The 16,410-nt window shown below is 40.4% G+C and overlaps 1 protein-coding gene across 3 annotated transcripts in view; it reads left to right on the top strand.

Moving 5' to 3' along the window:
- The window catches only part of usp13 (ubiquitin specific peptidase 13), a 52,759-nt gene extending 37,535 nt beyond the window's left edge, over positions 1-15,224 (top strand). For all 3 annotated transcript variants that reach the window (XM_050055193.1, XM_050055192.1, XM_050055190.1), the window contains exons 18-21: positions 3,393-3,562; positions 7,843-8,032; positions 10,172-10,256; positions 10,560-15,224. In XM_050055193.1, the coding sequence (XP_049911150.1) occupies positions 3,393-3,562; positions 7,843-8,032; positions 10,172-10,256; positions 10,560-10,656 (542 nt within the window). In that variant the 3' untranslated portion in view covers positions 10,657-15,224. The remainder of the gene's footprint in view (positions 1-3,392; positions 3,563-7,842; positions 8,033-10,171; positions 10,257-10,559) is intronic.
- The last annotated feature ends 1,186 nt before the right edge of the window (positions 15,225-16,410 follow it).

Below are 16,410 nucleotides of genomic sequence, written 5' to 3'. Positions count from 1 at the left end.
CTGGAAGTCCATCAATTAAGGATTCATGAAAATGTATTTATATATTCGACATGGTTCACATACATTTCAATATGTATGTCCAAAATCATGGTAAGGGTCTATTGATCAAAAATAGTTTGGACAAGAAACAGGACTGAGTGTTTAGTGGGTGCTGAGGGTTAAAGAGGTAACTGTAACCCAAATTACTGGTGACAAATATTCAGAACAGCAGCTGCACTGAAAGAGACACAGTTCAACAATTTCAGTAAGCTGAGTCTGTAGACGTCAGGAGGTGAACACGAGATTTGGGCAGTGATTGAGTGAAAGAATTGGAGATGCTGCTTCACAAGGCAACACGATGGTAAGCTAAGACTTGAACTAGTACAGAAAGCCAGTCGGCTCACTTGTGAAGCTTGTGTTGAGCTTTTTTGTTTCCTACAAAAGACTACCCCTATGCAAACCTGTCAAAACATTTCTGCAGCAAGTATACAGAGCCAAGGCAAGTTTATTTGTGTGGGACCTTTTAAGCACAAAGGTAATTCAAAGTGAGAGACACGTCACAACTTCAGGTCGTACATTAAAGTTAAGTTGTTTTTTGGGAGTGTCAGACGCTGCCTCCCCGTGTGTACTGCAGGTGTTTATCGCTGCATGTGTGCGTGTGAGATCATCACCAGAAACTTTGTCGGAGCTGACTTTGTCTCTTGTAGTGCCTCTCAGCAGTAGAGGCGCTCCCCTGAGGCACTGACTCCTGTCACTTTTATTTCCCTTGTTGGCTGTTAAGGGCCTCTACAGTGGAGAGAAATCAGAGCAGCCTCCCTGCCTGTTAGTTTTTAAATGGGCCTAATGCATCTGCAAAATGAGCTGCATTCAGGCTCAATAACCTCCGTGAAACGGTCCGTCCCTGCCTGCTGCACAGAAGTTACCGCTTCTTCTTCCTCCCCCACATTTGTTTAGTTTCATTACTTTCCCATTAACACCACTTAAAGTTATTTTTTACAGCTGAACTTTTCACTTAATCATTTCTGATGAATGTCTCTTTGACTGAGGCGTGCTGCATTTATAAAGGTTAACAAATGGCACCTCATTATAAAAGGTGCATCTCCAAAGCCCTGTGCAGACAAGATGACTCAATTATACTTACTTATCCTGTTTTTAGGTGAATTTAGTGAAAACTGAAATTGAGCCTTACCGAGCAGGGCAAGGGTTCAAGTAAACTTAATCAATGTCTTTTAAAAAGCTGTGATGAGATCTAAACACAGAGTCAAAGTTTATGTTAGAAGTTAAATAACCAATTAAGCAATAATTTAATTTAAAGGTCCAGTGTGTAGGATTTAGTGGGATATATCGGCAGAAATGTAATATATTATGATAAGTATGTTTTTGTTAGTGTATAATCACCTGAAAATAAGATTCTCATTGTCACCTTGTTGCCATGTTTTTACCAAACACAGGCTCTAGATAGGGCCATTTGTGTTTTTACGTTGGCCACCGTAGTTTGCATCCCCTCCTTGATGACCAATGTTGGAAAAACACTGACACTGAACAACAAGTCAGTAACGTTGCAGTGTTTATTCAGTGTTTTTACCTGTTTAAATCACCGGGTCTGTTTGTTTTGGAGAGGAAGAGACCTCTGTGGAAAATCTGGCTTCCAGTAAAAGCCTCCTGAACATCTGGATCTTAAGTTATCAGGGAAAGATGGTGAACACAGATTGGCAGGTGCTAGGTTAGCAGCCCATCTCCAACATGCTAAACATTGCTGGAGAAACACTGATTTGTAACCTGAAACTGATTTATTCAGTGTTTTTTACCGGTTTAAGGGTGCCTTCAGAAGCAGAGTTCGCTTGCTTTGATCCGAATCAGGGACTAATTTAGTTACACAGTTGAATAATTGCCTAGAGTTGATTGATGTTCTCACGTCAGCATTTACAAGCGGACCAGATAAAATGCCTTGCGCAAGAAAGCTGCTCTTGATTGGTCAGAATTTCCATGAGGGAAAAATCCAGGAAGTAACAAAACATTGAAGAAGAGTACACTTACAAGATAAATGTGACACTTCCTGATGTCACAATGGAGGGACAACTACGCAGGTTGATTTTAGGGCTGGTCATTGTGGACTATATTGCTGTCATTGTTCATTTTAGTCAAACCATACAGTTTGAAAACGAGGCGCAGCTCCAACTAGAAAACAATGTTTTGCATAAGGCAGTACAGGAGGAGGTGCACATTAATAATCCTCCAGGACTGTAACATGCTCATGTTTAACCCAAACAATGTGTTTTGTGACTGCAGCTGGTTTGGCCCGAGGTTAGAACACTTTCTCACCACAAACGAACCGCACCAGAGTTCATTTGTAATCAGACCTAGACCACCTCTTCAAGAAGGTCTTGGTCCGGTTGTTTTGGTGCACACCTGCGTGCCATTGCTGTGTTCACACCTGCCCAAATGAACCGCACTTAGGGGGCAAACGAACTTGAGTTTGATTGAACTGAACCAAACAGGGCAGGTGTGAAATCACCCTTAATCACTGGGTCTGTTTGTTTCAAGAGGAAGAGCGCTCAGTAAAAACTTCCTGAAAAATGAACAGTAAAGGAATTCTAACCAGGAGGAGTCTTAGCTGGTTGCAATCTGCAGTCCTCACCACTAGATGTCACTATATCCCCCTAAATCTGACACACTGCTCCTTTAACGTGCAAACATGAGCTCTTCAGTTACATCTCGTATTTCTCTGCCTGCAAGACAGCCTAATTCCCGTCGCATAAAAACAGTTGTATTATGGGTAATCTAAAGGACACAAGACAAGGAGGCTGAGATAGAGACAGGAGTGGGAGATAAGTGGTACACATTTTCATTTATGGCGAGGACGGTAATGAAAGCTCTGTTTATGACCAGCAATCAAGTAATTACAGCAGGAGTGTCCTTGTTCCCGTGTTGAGGGTCACTTCACTTTCATTTGAATCTGCATCGCAGTTCACTTGGAAAATGACAAAGAATTTGTTCTTAAATGTGTTTCATGCAGAGGCTGTAAATGTTTACAAATAGTTTTTCAGTGTTCAGAATGTAAAGGAAGTTTTATGAATTCATTTAGATTTGTGTAATGTTCCTCCTGTATGCATTCCTCTGAACAGCAGTGATATCAGGGATGTGTTTCACCTTCCCAGATGTTTTGTAACTTAATCACCCTTAGTCAGATATACAGATTCATGAACTTTGTGAAAAGGATTAACAGTACAACTTCAAACTGCACTTCTCTGCTCTATATGTGAATTATAACTTTATCTGCCACAGCAAAAGAGCAAACAGATGTCTAGAATCAGCTAACTTTGACCTCCAACATTAATCTAATCATAGATTTGGTTAAAAATAAATGTAGAGCTACAGCATCTCATTATTATTCTCTTTCTCTCCTCTCTCAGACTTTGCAGAACCTCTCACTCTGCCCTCCATGATGGATCCCGGTCCCTCCACCAGCGATAGCCCCATGGGTGCCACCCTGCTGGCCAACTCGCCTCCTGAGGAGAGCATCGCCATCCTCACTTCAATGGGCTTCCCCCGCGCTCACAGCATCCAGGCACTCAAAGCCACGGTCAGTCTTCTGCCCACTCTGTTCCTATTTTCACTTGTGTAGTATTAATATTTATTTATTTTCCTGGCTTCTTTTTGATTCTAATAATTTGTTTCAGCCAGCTAGAGCTGCAGCTAACAATTTTTATTATTGAATAACCTGTCGATTATTTTTTCGATTAGTTGATTAGTTGTTTGGTCCGTAGAAAGTCAAAGAATGGTAAAATATGTCTGTGTCAAGCCCATGATGACATATTCAAATGTCTTTTTTTTCCATAACCAAAAAATATTAGGTTTACTGGCACAAAGTAGCACAGAAACCAGAAAATATTTACATTTAAGACGATGGAATCAGAGATTTTTTACTTGTTTTTCTTAACAAATTACTGATTAATTGATGATCAAATTAGTTGGCGATTCATTTCATAGTTAACTCTGAGATTAATTGTTGCAGCTCTAGTGCCGTCTAATTCAAATGAGTCTTAGTCCTAAACAATTTTTACAAGAACTAGCTTGTTTACTGTTCATCAACCTCAGTTTATGAGTTTCTACATTTGCTGCTGTAAACAACACAGGTCTTTTCCAGTGACTAAAATCCTCTGCTGCACACAAAGTCATGCATTGGGTTTGTGGTAACAGTGATTTGTTTTGAATGACCAGAAAGGGGAAGTGAGTGTGTGTGTGCATTGATGCCTCATGACTGAGCTGAATAAGAAAACAGCAGCACATCTAGAGAGCCAGACTTCTGTAGGTGGCGCTCATTCCTCAGTCTGTGACTCACAGAGACAATAAAGAGTTACAAAGTCAGTGAAAATCTGAGGACAAAGAACCACCCACACACTTTGATATGTGTAAAAACACCACAGCAATGACTGCCTGATACCAGAGGAAAGACAGGAAGACTGTCCGAAATCACTCACTACTCAGTTTATACTCCAATGTATAGTGAGTCTGACATGTTGTGGTGCTGCTCAGATGTGCGGTGAGAATTATTATAACCTATATAGTGAACTCAAAGTGTCCCACAATACATTGGGTCACAGGGCGCACCGTACCAAGGAAGTCACATACCAACCCAAATGTTCTGTACTAAATGGTTCAGGATGAATACACATACTGTTACACCCTTGACCATCATGCATTGCACTGAAGGAAAAATGGAGAGAGCAGCGTGATTGCAACCTGTCGTACAAATATTGGGTGACATTTCCACAGAGCTCTGAAAGCTGGTTTATAAAAAGTATTATTAAGAAAATTATGTTTAATGTGAGCAGCGCATCACAACACAAACGGCAACAAAGTACTTTGTATTCATTAATTCTGGAAAATACGCTCAGCACAATACGATGACTATATAGAGATGAACGACATGTCTCCACTTCCACTCACTGTACAGAAATGAAGCCAAAATATGCAGGATATGGCTGTCACCATCTTGCGCTGGTGACGTCATTTGGAGCTGGAGTTGGCACTGTAGCAATCTCTGTGGTGTCTAGTTCCTGCCTATACACCCATCCGACCTATTGTGAGCAGCACCATAGATTGGGTGCATACTGATTGGCACACCTAGCTGTCAATCATGATGTCAAACTCCCATTTTATAGCATCAGATGGATAATTAAAACAATAGTCATTAGAAAAACAAACACTTGAATAAACAGTAGGGTATTAAGAACTACCTAAAATGACAGAATTGATTGTTTAGTTTGGTCCATGTCCCATCCGCTAACATGGAGGGGGCAGGGTTTATACTGCAGCCAGCCACCAGGGGGCTACAAGATCTTTTGGCTTCACTTTTATGGAGCTGTCATGTCGTCCATCTTCACATAGATTCTGCTGTATAATATGAATTCAGCACAAAAATGTATATTAGTATTTATTATGGGTGCTCCAAAGCCGACGATCCGGCATGTTTTGATTGTGCAACAACAATGATGTCATTAATGCTGCAAAGAAAATGACCTGAGTAGTCTCCAAAAGTTTATTTCATTTTGCAGACAAGGTCACGATATAGTCCTCTACATAGCACTCCCAAGATCGTGTGTAGTTAATGAGTGAATGATTTTGATCACAGCCGGAGACCGTCCTGGTCGATAGAAACCAAAGTGCCACTAGTTCATGACAAAGCAGGAGGTTGGCATGAGGTGAGGTGTTGTTTGAAAAGAGGTCAGAGAGAGGGCGAGGAGAAGAAAACCAAGTTCCGTCAGTCGTAAATGGGCTTGGCTGGCCTACTTGTTCGCTTTCCAAACTGCAAATTTAATAGGTCCTACATGTCAGAGTGATTAAAGATGCCTGCTCTGTGTGGTGTTTACAAATAGTCCCAGCAGCATATGGACACTAATGCAGCCTTTAGGAAGAGGATCTGCCTCAAAGACACATTGAACCATTTTATCATCACGTCTCACAAATGAATCATAAACACACAGTACAAAAGTATTGATTTTTTTTTTTTTTTGGGTGTGAACTGAAGGGAATGCAGCTGCAGCAAATTCATTTTCTCCCCTGTTTTGAAATGGCTGCCGATTCTCACCTTTCATGTTTCATATTTCAAACTGCCCCCTCAGCAAAAATAGCACAGCAGACTGTTATTAAGCCACAGAAATAGACACCAGGCCTCCTTGTTTGTCATCCTCAAATACCGCCAAACTCCCAGCCATCCATGATGTTGCTGAAGTGAAGAAACAAAAAAAAAGGAACACATATTCCTCATGAGGGCGATGGAGGTGTGATGCAGAGACGGGTCTCACAGCCCAGTTTATTATTAGTCCAAAATTAGGAGGAGGAACTTTTTTTCAACCTCGGTGACTTGACTGGGAGAGGCAGAAAAAAGCAGGCAGCTGCATTCACCAATCAGGACAGGCGCTCTGCAGGAATCACACCTCTATTTTGGATTAAAAGCAAACATCCTCACCTCCCTAATAAATGACTGCTTATGTTCCCAACATTTCCTGTTTTTTTTAAGGAGCAGCCTAAAGATACAACAGCAAGGGAATGACAGAGGGAGCAAACAAGATAGAATATGATATTTTCTTATCCTCAGCACAGATTTTTTTCCTCACATGCATTGTATCTGTCGGTCATATGACTTCTATGTGCTGAAAGCTCCTGTTACAGCTGTTAGAAGACAGTGATCAGTCATTTATGCTCGGTTTCTGTGAAGCAGAGGATTTTGCAAGGAAAGGATGATGTCCCACATGTTCAGAACAGCAAATACAAAGGTTTTCCTAAAGTGGACTTATTATAGTTTTCCTTTATTTCCGTCACATGTAATGTTACAGTGTCAGATGATCATATTAAACGGTACCAAATAATGAGATGAAAGTATGTAAATGTTATCCCTGTGAGCAGAAACCTCAGGATTCCTGCCATCCTGAATACTCCAACACATTCTCACTCCAACGTCACATATTATCGTTTTGGTTATGGACTTTCCACGTCCATACATGTGCAAGGTACCCTGGGTGCATTGGTCGTTGATGTTATGGGACGCCGTGTCAATTTCTGCCTGCTACATGCATTGTCTTCTTTTAAGATACACTTCCTCTTTCTCTGCCTTACCTTCGTCCTTGTCTGGCCGTGTTTCCCCTTGACGCCATCAATCAATGCTAAACTATAACAGCAACTGGCTGCCGACATTAAAGGACACCTTTTTCATTGGTTTCTGACACTGCAAGTCACTGCCCAAGCGCCAGTTTTCGACGACTTCGGAGTGAGGCTGACTCAATACTCTGTTTCTGCTGTTTTTTCTACTTTCACGACAAGCTGACATCAGCTCGTGACGGATTTCTTTATAATGATCATCTGCTCCAGGCACGGTACTGCATGTGTTTACATTACGTAGCCTACAATGCTACATGTAGCTACATGCTAACATCAGGGAAACCTGCGATCTTGGTTGCTGATGTAAATTTCTCCTTGATTTGATGATTTTGGTTTAGAAGCTCTTATTGGTGATTTTACATGTTAGGAAGACCCAAAAATGCTGACCAATCAGAGCAGACTGGGCTTTTTTGGGAGCGGATGTGCTGTTATAAAGCGTCACAGACAGAGGGTGAATACAGGTGTTCCAGCACAGACCGTATGAGGAAAAGTTTTTTGAACATTAAAGCATGTAAACATGTTCTATTAGAAATCAAAAATACAAGTATGAACCTGACTGTGAGCGTAGTAAGTCCCCATGACCGGGCTAAATTTGATTTACCAGAACTGACACATAACAAATATGAAAATACTGTTATATAATAAACATTTTGGTTTTGAGTTACAGTGGACTTAAGTATTAAACCTGAAACGTTCTTTCAGAACAATAACCTCGAACGAGCACTCGACTGGATCTTCACCCACCCGGAGGAGGAAGAGAGCGACGCCCTTTCAGACATGGCTGACACGGAGCCCAACGACAACGCTTTCTCCAACGCCAACTCACACAGCGACTCCACGCTGTCCCCAGACAGAGACACGTCGGGCCCGCGGGTCAAAGACGGACCGGGACGTGAGTGACTCTGCGTGACTGATTTGACTGATTGTAGCTGCTGTGTCTGTCTTGACTTTATATGGTACTGATCCTTATCTAAAGGTTCATCAAGTTATGAGAGGCTGACTTTTATCAACCTTTGTCGATGTAGAATCAGTAGGATTGCAATGAAAGATGGAGCCAAACTTAAGCTCAGTAATTGGGGCAGAGATACAGCAGAAACATTTAATATATTAGTATATTAATTTACAAGACAAAAACCTGCATTATAATGAAATTAAAATGGGGTCAGAGTCCACAAGTGTGTCAGAGGGCGTTTTCCAGCTCCTGATTTTTAATTTCACCAGGATGTTATGTTCTCTCAAAGGCCAGTTTACTCTCAGCTCCAATTAATGTCTGACGCTGATACACAGTGTACTGTGGCGCTGACCTGCTCTGCCAGACTGACTTTAGGCACAAAAACATGATTCAGGAGCTTTTTAACTCTTAATAATCCTCACAAAGAAGATATGTACAGTGTACTAATGCATCCACATACAATGTTTAAACAAATACAGCACAAAATGATGAATGTAAATCATAAAATTCCATTAGCAATGCAGTCGTCCTGGCTTTTCATAATCTTTCAATGAATTCTCCTCACAGAAGCATATTCTGAACTGTCTTTGTCATAAGAGGACCTTGTTTACTGGTCTTCATGGTAAACAGTGTGCTCTTGCACCAGGAACAAAACATAAAGAAATACCCAGTTATTTTCTATTCTGAAAAAACTAATATTGAATTATTTATAAATGTTTTTATGCCGTGCGTGACCTGTAACATAGAGACACTACCATCAGCACCTGTTCTTTGTTTTCATACTGTGTTGCACCTGTGTGGAGCCTTTAAAAAGTCTTTATAGCCAAGGCTTGTACTGTATGTTTGCATGTCCGACCAGCCTGATCTCATTCTCAGGTCGTTAAACACCAATGCTTTGTCACGCACCTTGACATGTGACACTTTTGCCAAAGGCATCCTTTGATTCTCTGTTAGACTCACTGAGCCTTCAGCTAACTCCAGTACAAACCCATTCATGACAATATTTGACGCTCAGAGCAACTGACATATTTTAAAGCATAGACTGTATATAAAGGTAGACTATACGTCAAAGTATCCAGGTTACAACCACTGCCATCTTGCAATTGGAATGTAATCTGGAGCCAGAGTCTGCACAGTAGTGATCCCTGCGGTGTCTAATTCCCACTACAAACTCCCGTTTGAGTGATAAGAACAACTATTAATGACAGAAACAATCTTTGGAAAAAATTATTTGACGTGTACTTTGAGTTTTTAGTTTGGCTCATGTCCCATCTGCTAACATGGAGGATGGGAGCTGTATGACCTGTACTGCAGCCAGCCACCAGGGGGCGATTAAGATGTTTTGACTTCACTTTTGGGGAGTCGTCTGTCGTCCTTTTTTTTTTTTTTTTCCTTACTGCGTGTGTACTGTTTGCTGTGACTTTTTGTGTGCTACTGTCTTGGCCAGGTCTCCTTTGTAAAAGAGATAGTTAATCTCAACGGGACTTACCTGATTGAAAATGGGTTAAATAATAAATAAATAATTATTATACAGTCTTTGGTATATAGAGCTAGTAAATCAGCGTAGAGTGGATGGGTCACACAAACACAGACTTTGACCCGGGACACTGCTGTTTGTGTTTCATGTGAAAACGTTACATGACTTATGTCTGTCAGTCCGTCAAAAATTGACTTCACGGATGGGACATATTTACATCATGTTGTTATAATAGTTTTTTTAACCCAAAGCATGTTCTGTCTAAGTAGTTTTGTTGCCTAAACTGCAACTGTATGTGTAAATTGTATAAAGTTTCATCCAGGAGACAGCTGTGCATCACATACAGACGTTAAAGGGTGCTTCTCACAGAGAAGCTGAAGGGTGCCTCTGGCGTTGGTGTCACACACTAAAAGCGGGAGTAGAAAGCATTGGAATTTGATTACCTGGGATGAGAACGCGTTGGTCTGTCTATCGAAGCTGTTGATTTAAACAGGCTGTGTTAACAGATGGTTTAAATGTAAGACATTTAGTATTTGTGAAACACTGCTGTGTTATCTAATGACATATGCTATATACATGACTGGATGTCCCGCCTTTTTCAGGTTATGAGCTCTTTGCTTTCATCAGTCACATGGGAGCATCCACAATGTCTGGACATTATATTTGTCACATCAAAAAGGAGGGAAGGTGAGACGCACACAGATTCTCTACTTTATGTTTACTCAGTTTATTTTGGTACAAAACTGACTGCATATTGTCGATGACTACGAGGGAGGTCTAACCTTTTTGTGTTTTCATGGCAGGAAATAAATTTTCTAAAGAAATTAATTTATTATTATCAGTTTTAATATTAAGTTTTTGCCACCAGAAATGTCAAAATGAATTAAACTAAATCAACACATTTCTTCTGTCCTCAGTTTTAGAGAGATGACACTTTGAACGCATTTCACACTGCAAAAAACAAAACTCAAATGTTCTTTCTCCCTGTAGGTGGGTGATCTACAACGACCACAAAGTGTGTTTGTCAGAAAGGCCTCCAAAAGACTTGGGCTACATCTACTTTTACCATCGACTGTCGAGCAGTTAAACTGAAGTGACCGCCCCCTCCTCCACCGTACAACCTTTTAAAGAACCGCAGTCTTTCCCCCCCGAAGACTGGCAGACAACTATAATAACAGCCACAGTGAAAACGATGGAAATAACCTCTCAGACCAGCTGCTCGCCTTACTGTGATGTCATTCAGGAGCAAACCAGGAAAACTGGTCAGAGAAGGAAAGCAATGTGCTTTTTGTGCATTTGTGTTTCGTTATGCTTTAAATGTATATTTCAGTGTTTGTGTTTAAGAAAAGACATTTTCTTGACAGTGCAGGTGCAGAGGGACGTGTGCAATTTCCCCTTCTGTACACAAAATAATGTCACATATCAAATCTCACTGTTCCTCCTCTATGCCTTCAGCTGCTGTGCCAGTATTTTCAATGGGGTACATTTTATAAATGTATATTGAAATGGCTTCACTGCCAGCCCTGAGATGCTCTGAAACTGCAACAAGAAATTACTGTGCTGCTGGTGGGTTTTATATTTTGCTCTCAGATACAAAAGAATGTTTTTCATCCCCTGGAAATTGAAATAACATTAAGAATTAAAATGTTTTGGTTGGACACAAAGAGAAATCACCGACATACTGTATGTTCAGACTGAAGGAGAGCACCAAGAAGGCTGTGAACAGGTGTTAACTCGACTGTAGTTAAAAATACAGTATTACAGGTTGAGTAATGGCTCAGACCTGCTTTAGTTCCACCTGGAGATGAAGTTTGTCCCTTTTAATGAGAAACACTCTGAGGTGAACAGGCTGAGTTTTCAAGATAGAAGTATTTTCCTTCCCTGAAAGCACTTTGACAAAAACAAGTTCATATGTTGCAGCTGAAGCAGTTAAAGTGGACTTTTATTCACCAGCTATAAGCAACTGAATGTGATATCTTAAAATTCAACTTCAGTGCTGCTGAGCCCTTGACGTGGCCCTAAGTCTATGAAGAGACGTCACTATTGCATATAATTAATGCCTAATATAAGCAAAGCAGTGCTTATTCCAAGATATCAAATCAGAAGTGCGTGAACTTCTTTCATTCATACGCCCAAATTCCAAGATAGTTCCATAGTCTGCAGCTGCCAGCTGCAGCCGGTCCAGTTTGTTTCCTTTATCACTCTGACAGATTGAGACTGTGACCCAAAAGTTAAAATGAATGTTTCCGCCTCACCTGTTGCCACATTTTACAGGTCAGTTAACTCATGTATGCATCCGAACTGTTTTCACGTCTAAAGCAATATATGCAACTACAACCAAATCTACTCTTAAACCTGCTGTATGATCAAAGCTGTAAGGTGACCTAATAACAGACTGTGGTGCAGTGCTGAATGTAAAACTTCATGGTGCTCACTGCAACCAAAACCTCCTGTTCAGCTTCAACACAAAAACCACAGTGAACGTAGAACTGGCCCTTTGCTGTTGAGTCACTATGAATAACCTCATGCTGGATTATAATCCGCAGACTCTGTACTCTTCTCATTTATCTACTCGGTGTGTTCATAATGTGCCGGACAGATTCAGTGTAGATATTATGTGGTTGTTTGTCAAATATTGGTGAATCAGCAGCCTCTGATAGAGTCTGGTCAGTGGCACAATACGTAATTCCAGTTTGTTGACCTTGGCAAGCGGCACAACTGTCTTTCACTCCGTTGTGCACTTCTGGGTGCATATTTTAAAGGGGAGCGCTGCTGTATTACATATTTAGATGATTTAGAGTCATTACCTCTCATATTCAAGGAGAGGACAATCCTTTGACAATAATAATTGAAAGAACAAAAGGAGAGTATTTTACTGCATATCTGATGAACATCAAAAACTGTGGATCAGTCAGGTAATGCTTTTCTCAAATGAACTCTGGACATTGTCTGGAGATTTATGTCCGGGCATGATCCGGAGTTTCTCTTTCACACATGTTGCACCCAGCAGGAGATTGTGTCAGATATTTTACCCTCTGGAAATACTCCGTTTGGTTCAGACCAGTGGTTCCCAACTGCTGAGTCAAGGTCCAACAGTGGGTCGATAGTCCATTCTGAGTGGACCGCAAGCAACTTTCAAACGTGTCAACTTTGTAAAAAACCCACCGAAAGGGGGATTTATACTGGGCGGCAGACCCTACGCTGTAGCCTGTGCACGTGGCCTATGCAACCATTTATGAGATGTCTGTGTCACTCTGCAGATACACCTCTAAAACACTAGTCAGTGGCGGGAATTCTGTGAAATGCTGTAAAGTTTAGTTGATTTAAAACACACATTAAACATGGCTTAATAGAGACTATTTCAAACACAAGTACACAAATCAGCTTCACTATAACTCACAACATTCACACACATGTGTCTTTTGCTGGACACATTTTCCCCACAAATATAACATGCTAATGTTTTTAGCACAATCCTATGGCATTTTACATTGTACAAATTAGCCTAGTGGCTAGCGGACTTCTCTCTTCTCATATAAAACCAGGGACAACAGCAACATGTAACAAAGGTAACTATAAAATTACAACTCATGAGGTTCACCGACAAAACAACTGTCTTATACTAAACATGTTTTCCACACAAATAAAACATGCTAACATTACAAGCACAAGCCTATGGCATTTTACATTGTATAAATTAGCCTAGCAATGAGCGGAGATTACCTCTGCTCATATGAAGCCAGGATAAATCACACACAAGACTTAAAATGCTATTTTTGTGGAGGCTTTATTGTCTTCACATTTTATTGTTTCTTAACTGTGAAATTAAAGTAAATAAGTTTCCACTGAGGGAAATGGTTTCAGTTTACAAAAATAGACAGGAGGTCTGCGTTGCTGCGACGTGTAGTTACGTATCTGGGGAGGTGCACGTCAGGCTTTGGCGTAGGGTACACCGTAGGCTCTCCATAGATGCAGTCTGCAGCGTAGGTAGGGTGTTGATTCGACGCAGAAGTACAAGTTCCGCCTTATATTGAAGTACAGTGAATTTCCAGCACAGAGCTTTAAATTTGAAGTGCTGTTTCCTGCTGTAGAGTGAGTTTCTAACGAACAGCTACTTCAGAGACATCAAATTAGCTCAAGGACATGTCCAAATGCAAGTTTGACACTGAATATATTAAACTGTGTGGACCTCAAACTGATGACTTAGGAGAATTCTGGACCCTGTGGCTGGACCAGTTGGGAACCACTGGTTTAGGCGAGGGATGGTGCCTGGGTAGAGTGGTACAGGAGGTAGGACATAACATGGATTACACCGCAGTCACATAGCCTGTTGGTAATTTGGTCATAAACAAGTATTTTGCTGATTTCGGCTAAGGCCCTCACTGAGAGAAGTTCTTGAATCTCGTCAATTTTCCAGATATTTTTGTTGCCATTGTTGGTTTTTCACGAGCTGGCATGATGGAAACGTCATCCACATGCCCTCTTGCTCGTGCTGAATTCTCCAGACGATTCCCTACTCTATTCACGCATGGGCTCAGTTGGACATCACACAGACTTCTAGGGAGCTGATAGTATAAAGTCTGTTTATTGTACGATCCAACTGATTCAGACCTTTGCGTTCTTGCATACAGTAGAGCTCATTCAGGTCATGTGTAGATAATTTCAGGTTTGCAGTGCATGTGTGAAAGGTCATAGGTGCCATAGGAGTGTGTTTCCTTGAAGGTTAATATCTTTACAGACACATAAAATCTTTAGATGAATATCCATGTTACAGAATAAATCTGTATTTCAGCAGTGCCCCCCTTTAACAACACTGTGCCTAGACTTCCCTGAGCAAAACTTCGGTTTTATCATATCTCGACCTCTCATCTTCATCAGATACTACTTGATAAGCTGCTGCAGTGTGCGTGGTCTATGCAGCGGGGAATTCTCAAAGGTCTCTCTATGCAAGTCTTGTGTTTCTGCCGTTCTTCCCATGAAAAGTGATTTTGTCAGAAACCAAATGTGTCCTGTCAAACCCTGGTCTGTAATCACTGTCTCTGCTCTTCATCGTCAGTGGGCGGGTCATAAACTTGTCGTCTTGCTTAATAATGTTTAGTCATAAATGTCTTCAGGTACTCTGTGCAATTAATTTTATTTCTCAGCACCTTTTGTCCCCCCGCACCCCTCCCATCCTCCTGATCACTTTATCGTCTTTTTGTTCCAGCTTTCCCTCCAGCTCGGTCTCTTCCATTCTTTTTCCTCCACGTTATTAAAACGTTACGGTTCAATTTGTCACAAAAAGGCTTTTTCACTGTCAGCATGTGCACTAGACGTTGACATTTAGTCATTTGGATTGTACAAGTGTACTTTTGTGAGTTGTATTCTCTTTTTTCATTTAACTAAATGTCAAAAAAAAAAAAAGGTTCTTCACCTGTTTTTACTCTGTTGCCTTTTTGCAAACAAGTTTGTGCCAATTCTGTAGTTTTCATTACCTAGATTTCCTGAAGGGAATATTTTAAGTTGACTTTTGTAATGTATGCGTTTATCCAAATGTGGCTTAGGTGTATGTGAATAGAGTCATGACAGTATACTCAGTGGCACTGTTTACTTACGATGTTTGGATAATTTAATAAACTCCACCTTTGTTGAGACTTGGCCTCTTTACGAAAGAACAAGACGCTGCAGTTCAAGTGTTTTTCTTTTGGAAAATAAAAACACGAGAGCGTAGAATATATAACAACAGTTTATTTTAAAAGATTACTTTCATATTGTACGTTTCAAAGGTGCTAATGCTTTCCTTGTGATTATACAGGGAGAGTAATATGCATTATAGTAGGTGTTTCAGTAAGTTATTCATACTGTATATAAAGTATATAATTTCTAACTTCATTCATCAAAATATCATTTTATTCATACACGTCTGATGCATCGATAAATAACCCAGAGCAAACTGCCTTTGTACACATGTTGAATTAAAGGAGTGAAGAAAGAAATGTACACAGCACGTACTGAAAACCTTTGATAACCCCAACCAATGATGCCGTTAATAACAATTTATAAAGGCTTCATATTGTGAGAACCTGATATTTAATGCATGAAGACTAAACCCACACTCACAAAGCTTCATGAATATGGAGATCCAAAGTGTTCAAAATTTATTACATAAATACAGGTATTTCCTCTAAATAAATGAATACATTTTAAAGAAGGCCATAGAAGATACTAAAATATCTTAAATCTAATATGCAAAATATTTTCTCTTGCCTGCTGTCAACAGTAGTGGTAGTTATAAAATGTTATTGTATCAGATTGCAGGCTGTCAGGAGACGTTAAACACCTACAAACTAAAAGTCGGATTGTTGAAACGTATGGGTGTAATGATACATCAGTCTGGATAGATATATCGATTCAATGATCACCAATCCAGTATCAATGCTGCAAAGTGAAAACACAGATACACATCATACTCTTTTAGATATGCCTTTACTTTGAAATTCTCATGGCACGTCTGTGTCACCATTTCTGTACCAGCACACCTTATTCCTAAACATGGAAACAATGCTATCACTAGCAGACTAGCGGCAGGTGGATAATGGTAAGCAGCCAAGAAAAAGACAATGCTAATATTTATTGATAACGTGTCATATTAGTCCATGGCCCTTGAGTTAAACCGAATTGAAATCGTATCATGGCAGACTTTGTGACATCAGCAAATATTGTATTGTCATTTAAATAACTGATATCACATCATGGTTAAACTTGTGATTTACACCACTGTGCAACAGTACATTGTGTTGCAGGAGGAGCTACTGCTAGCTACAGTAGCTACGTAGCTAATCGACTCATAATGGCAAATTTA

The sequence above is a fragment of the Epinephelus moara genome, chromosome 10, assembly GCF_006386435.1.
Source record: "Epinephelus moara isolate mb chromosome 10, YSFRI_EMoa_1.0, whole genome shotgun sequence".
Taxonomy (NCBI): domain Eukaryota; kingdom Metazoa; phylum Chordata; class Actinopteri; order Perciformes; family Serranidae; genus Epinephelus; species Epinephelus moara.
Note: the sequence above shows the minus strand (reverse complement) of the source record. Positions and strands in the feature narration are given on the sequence as shown.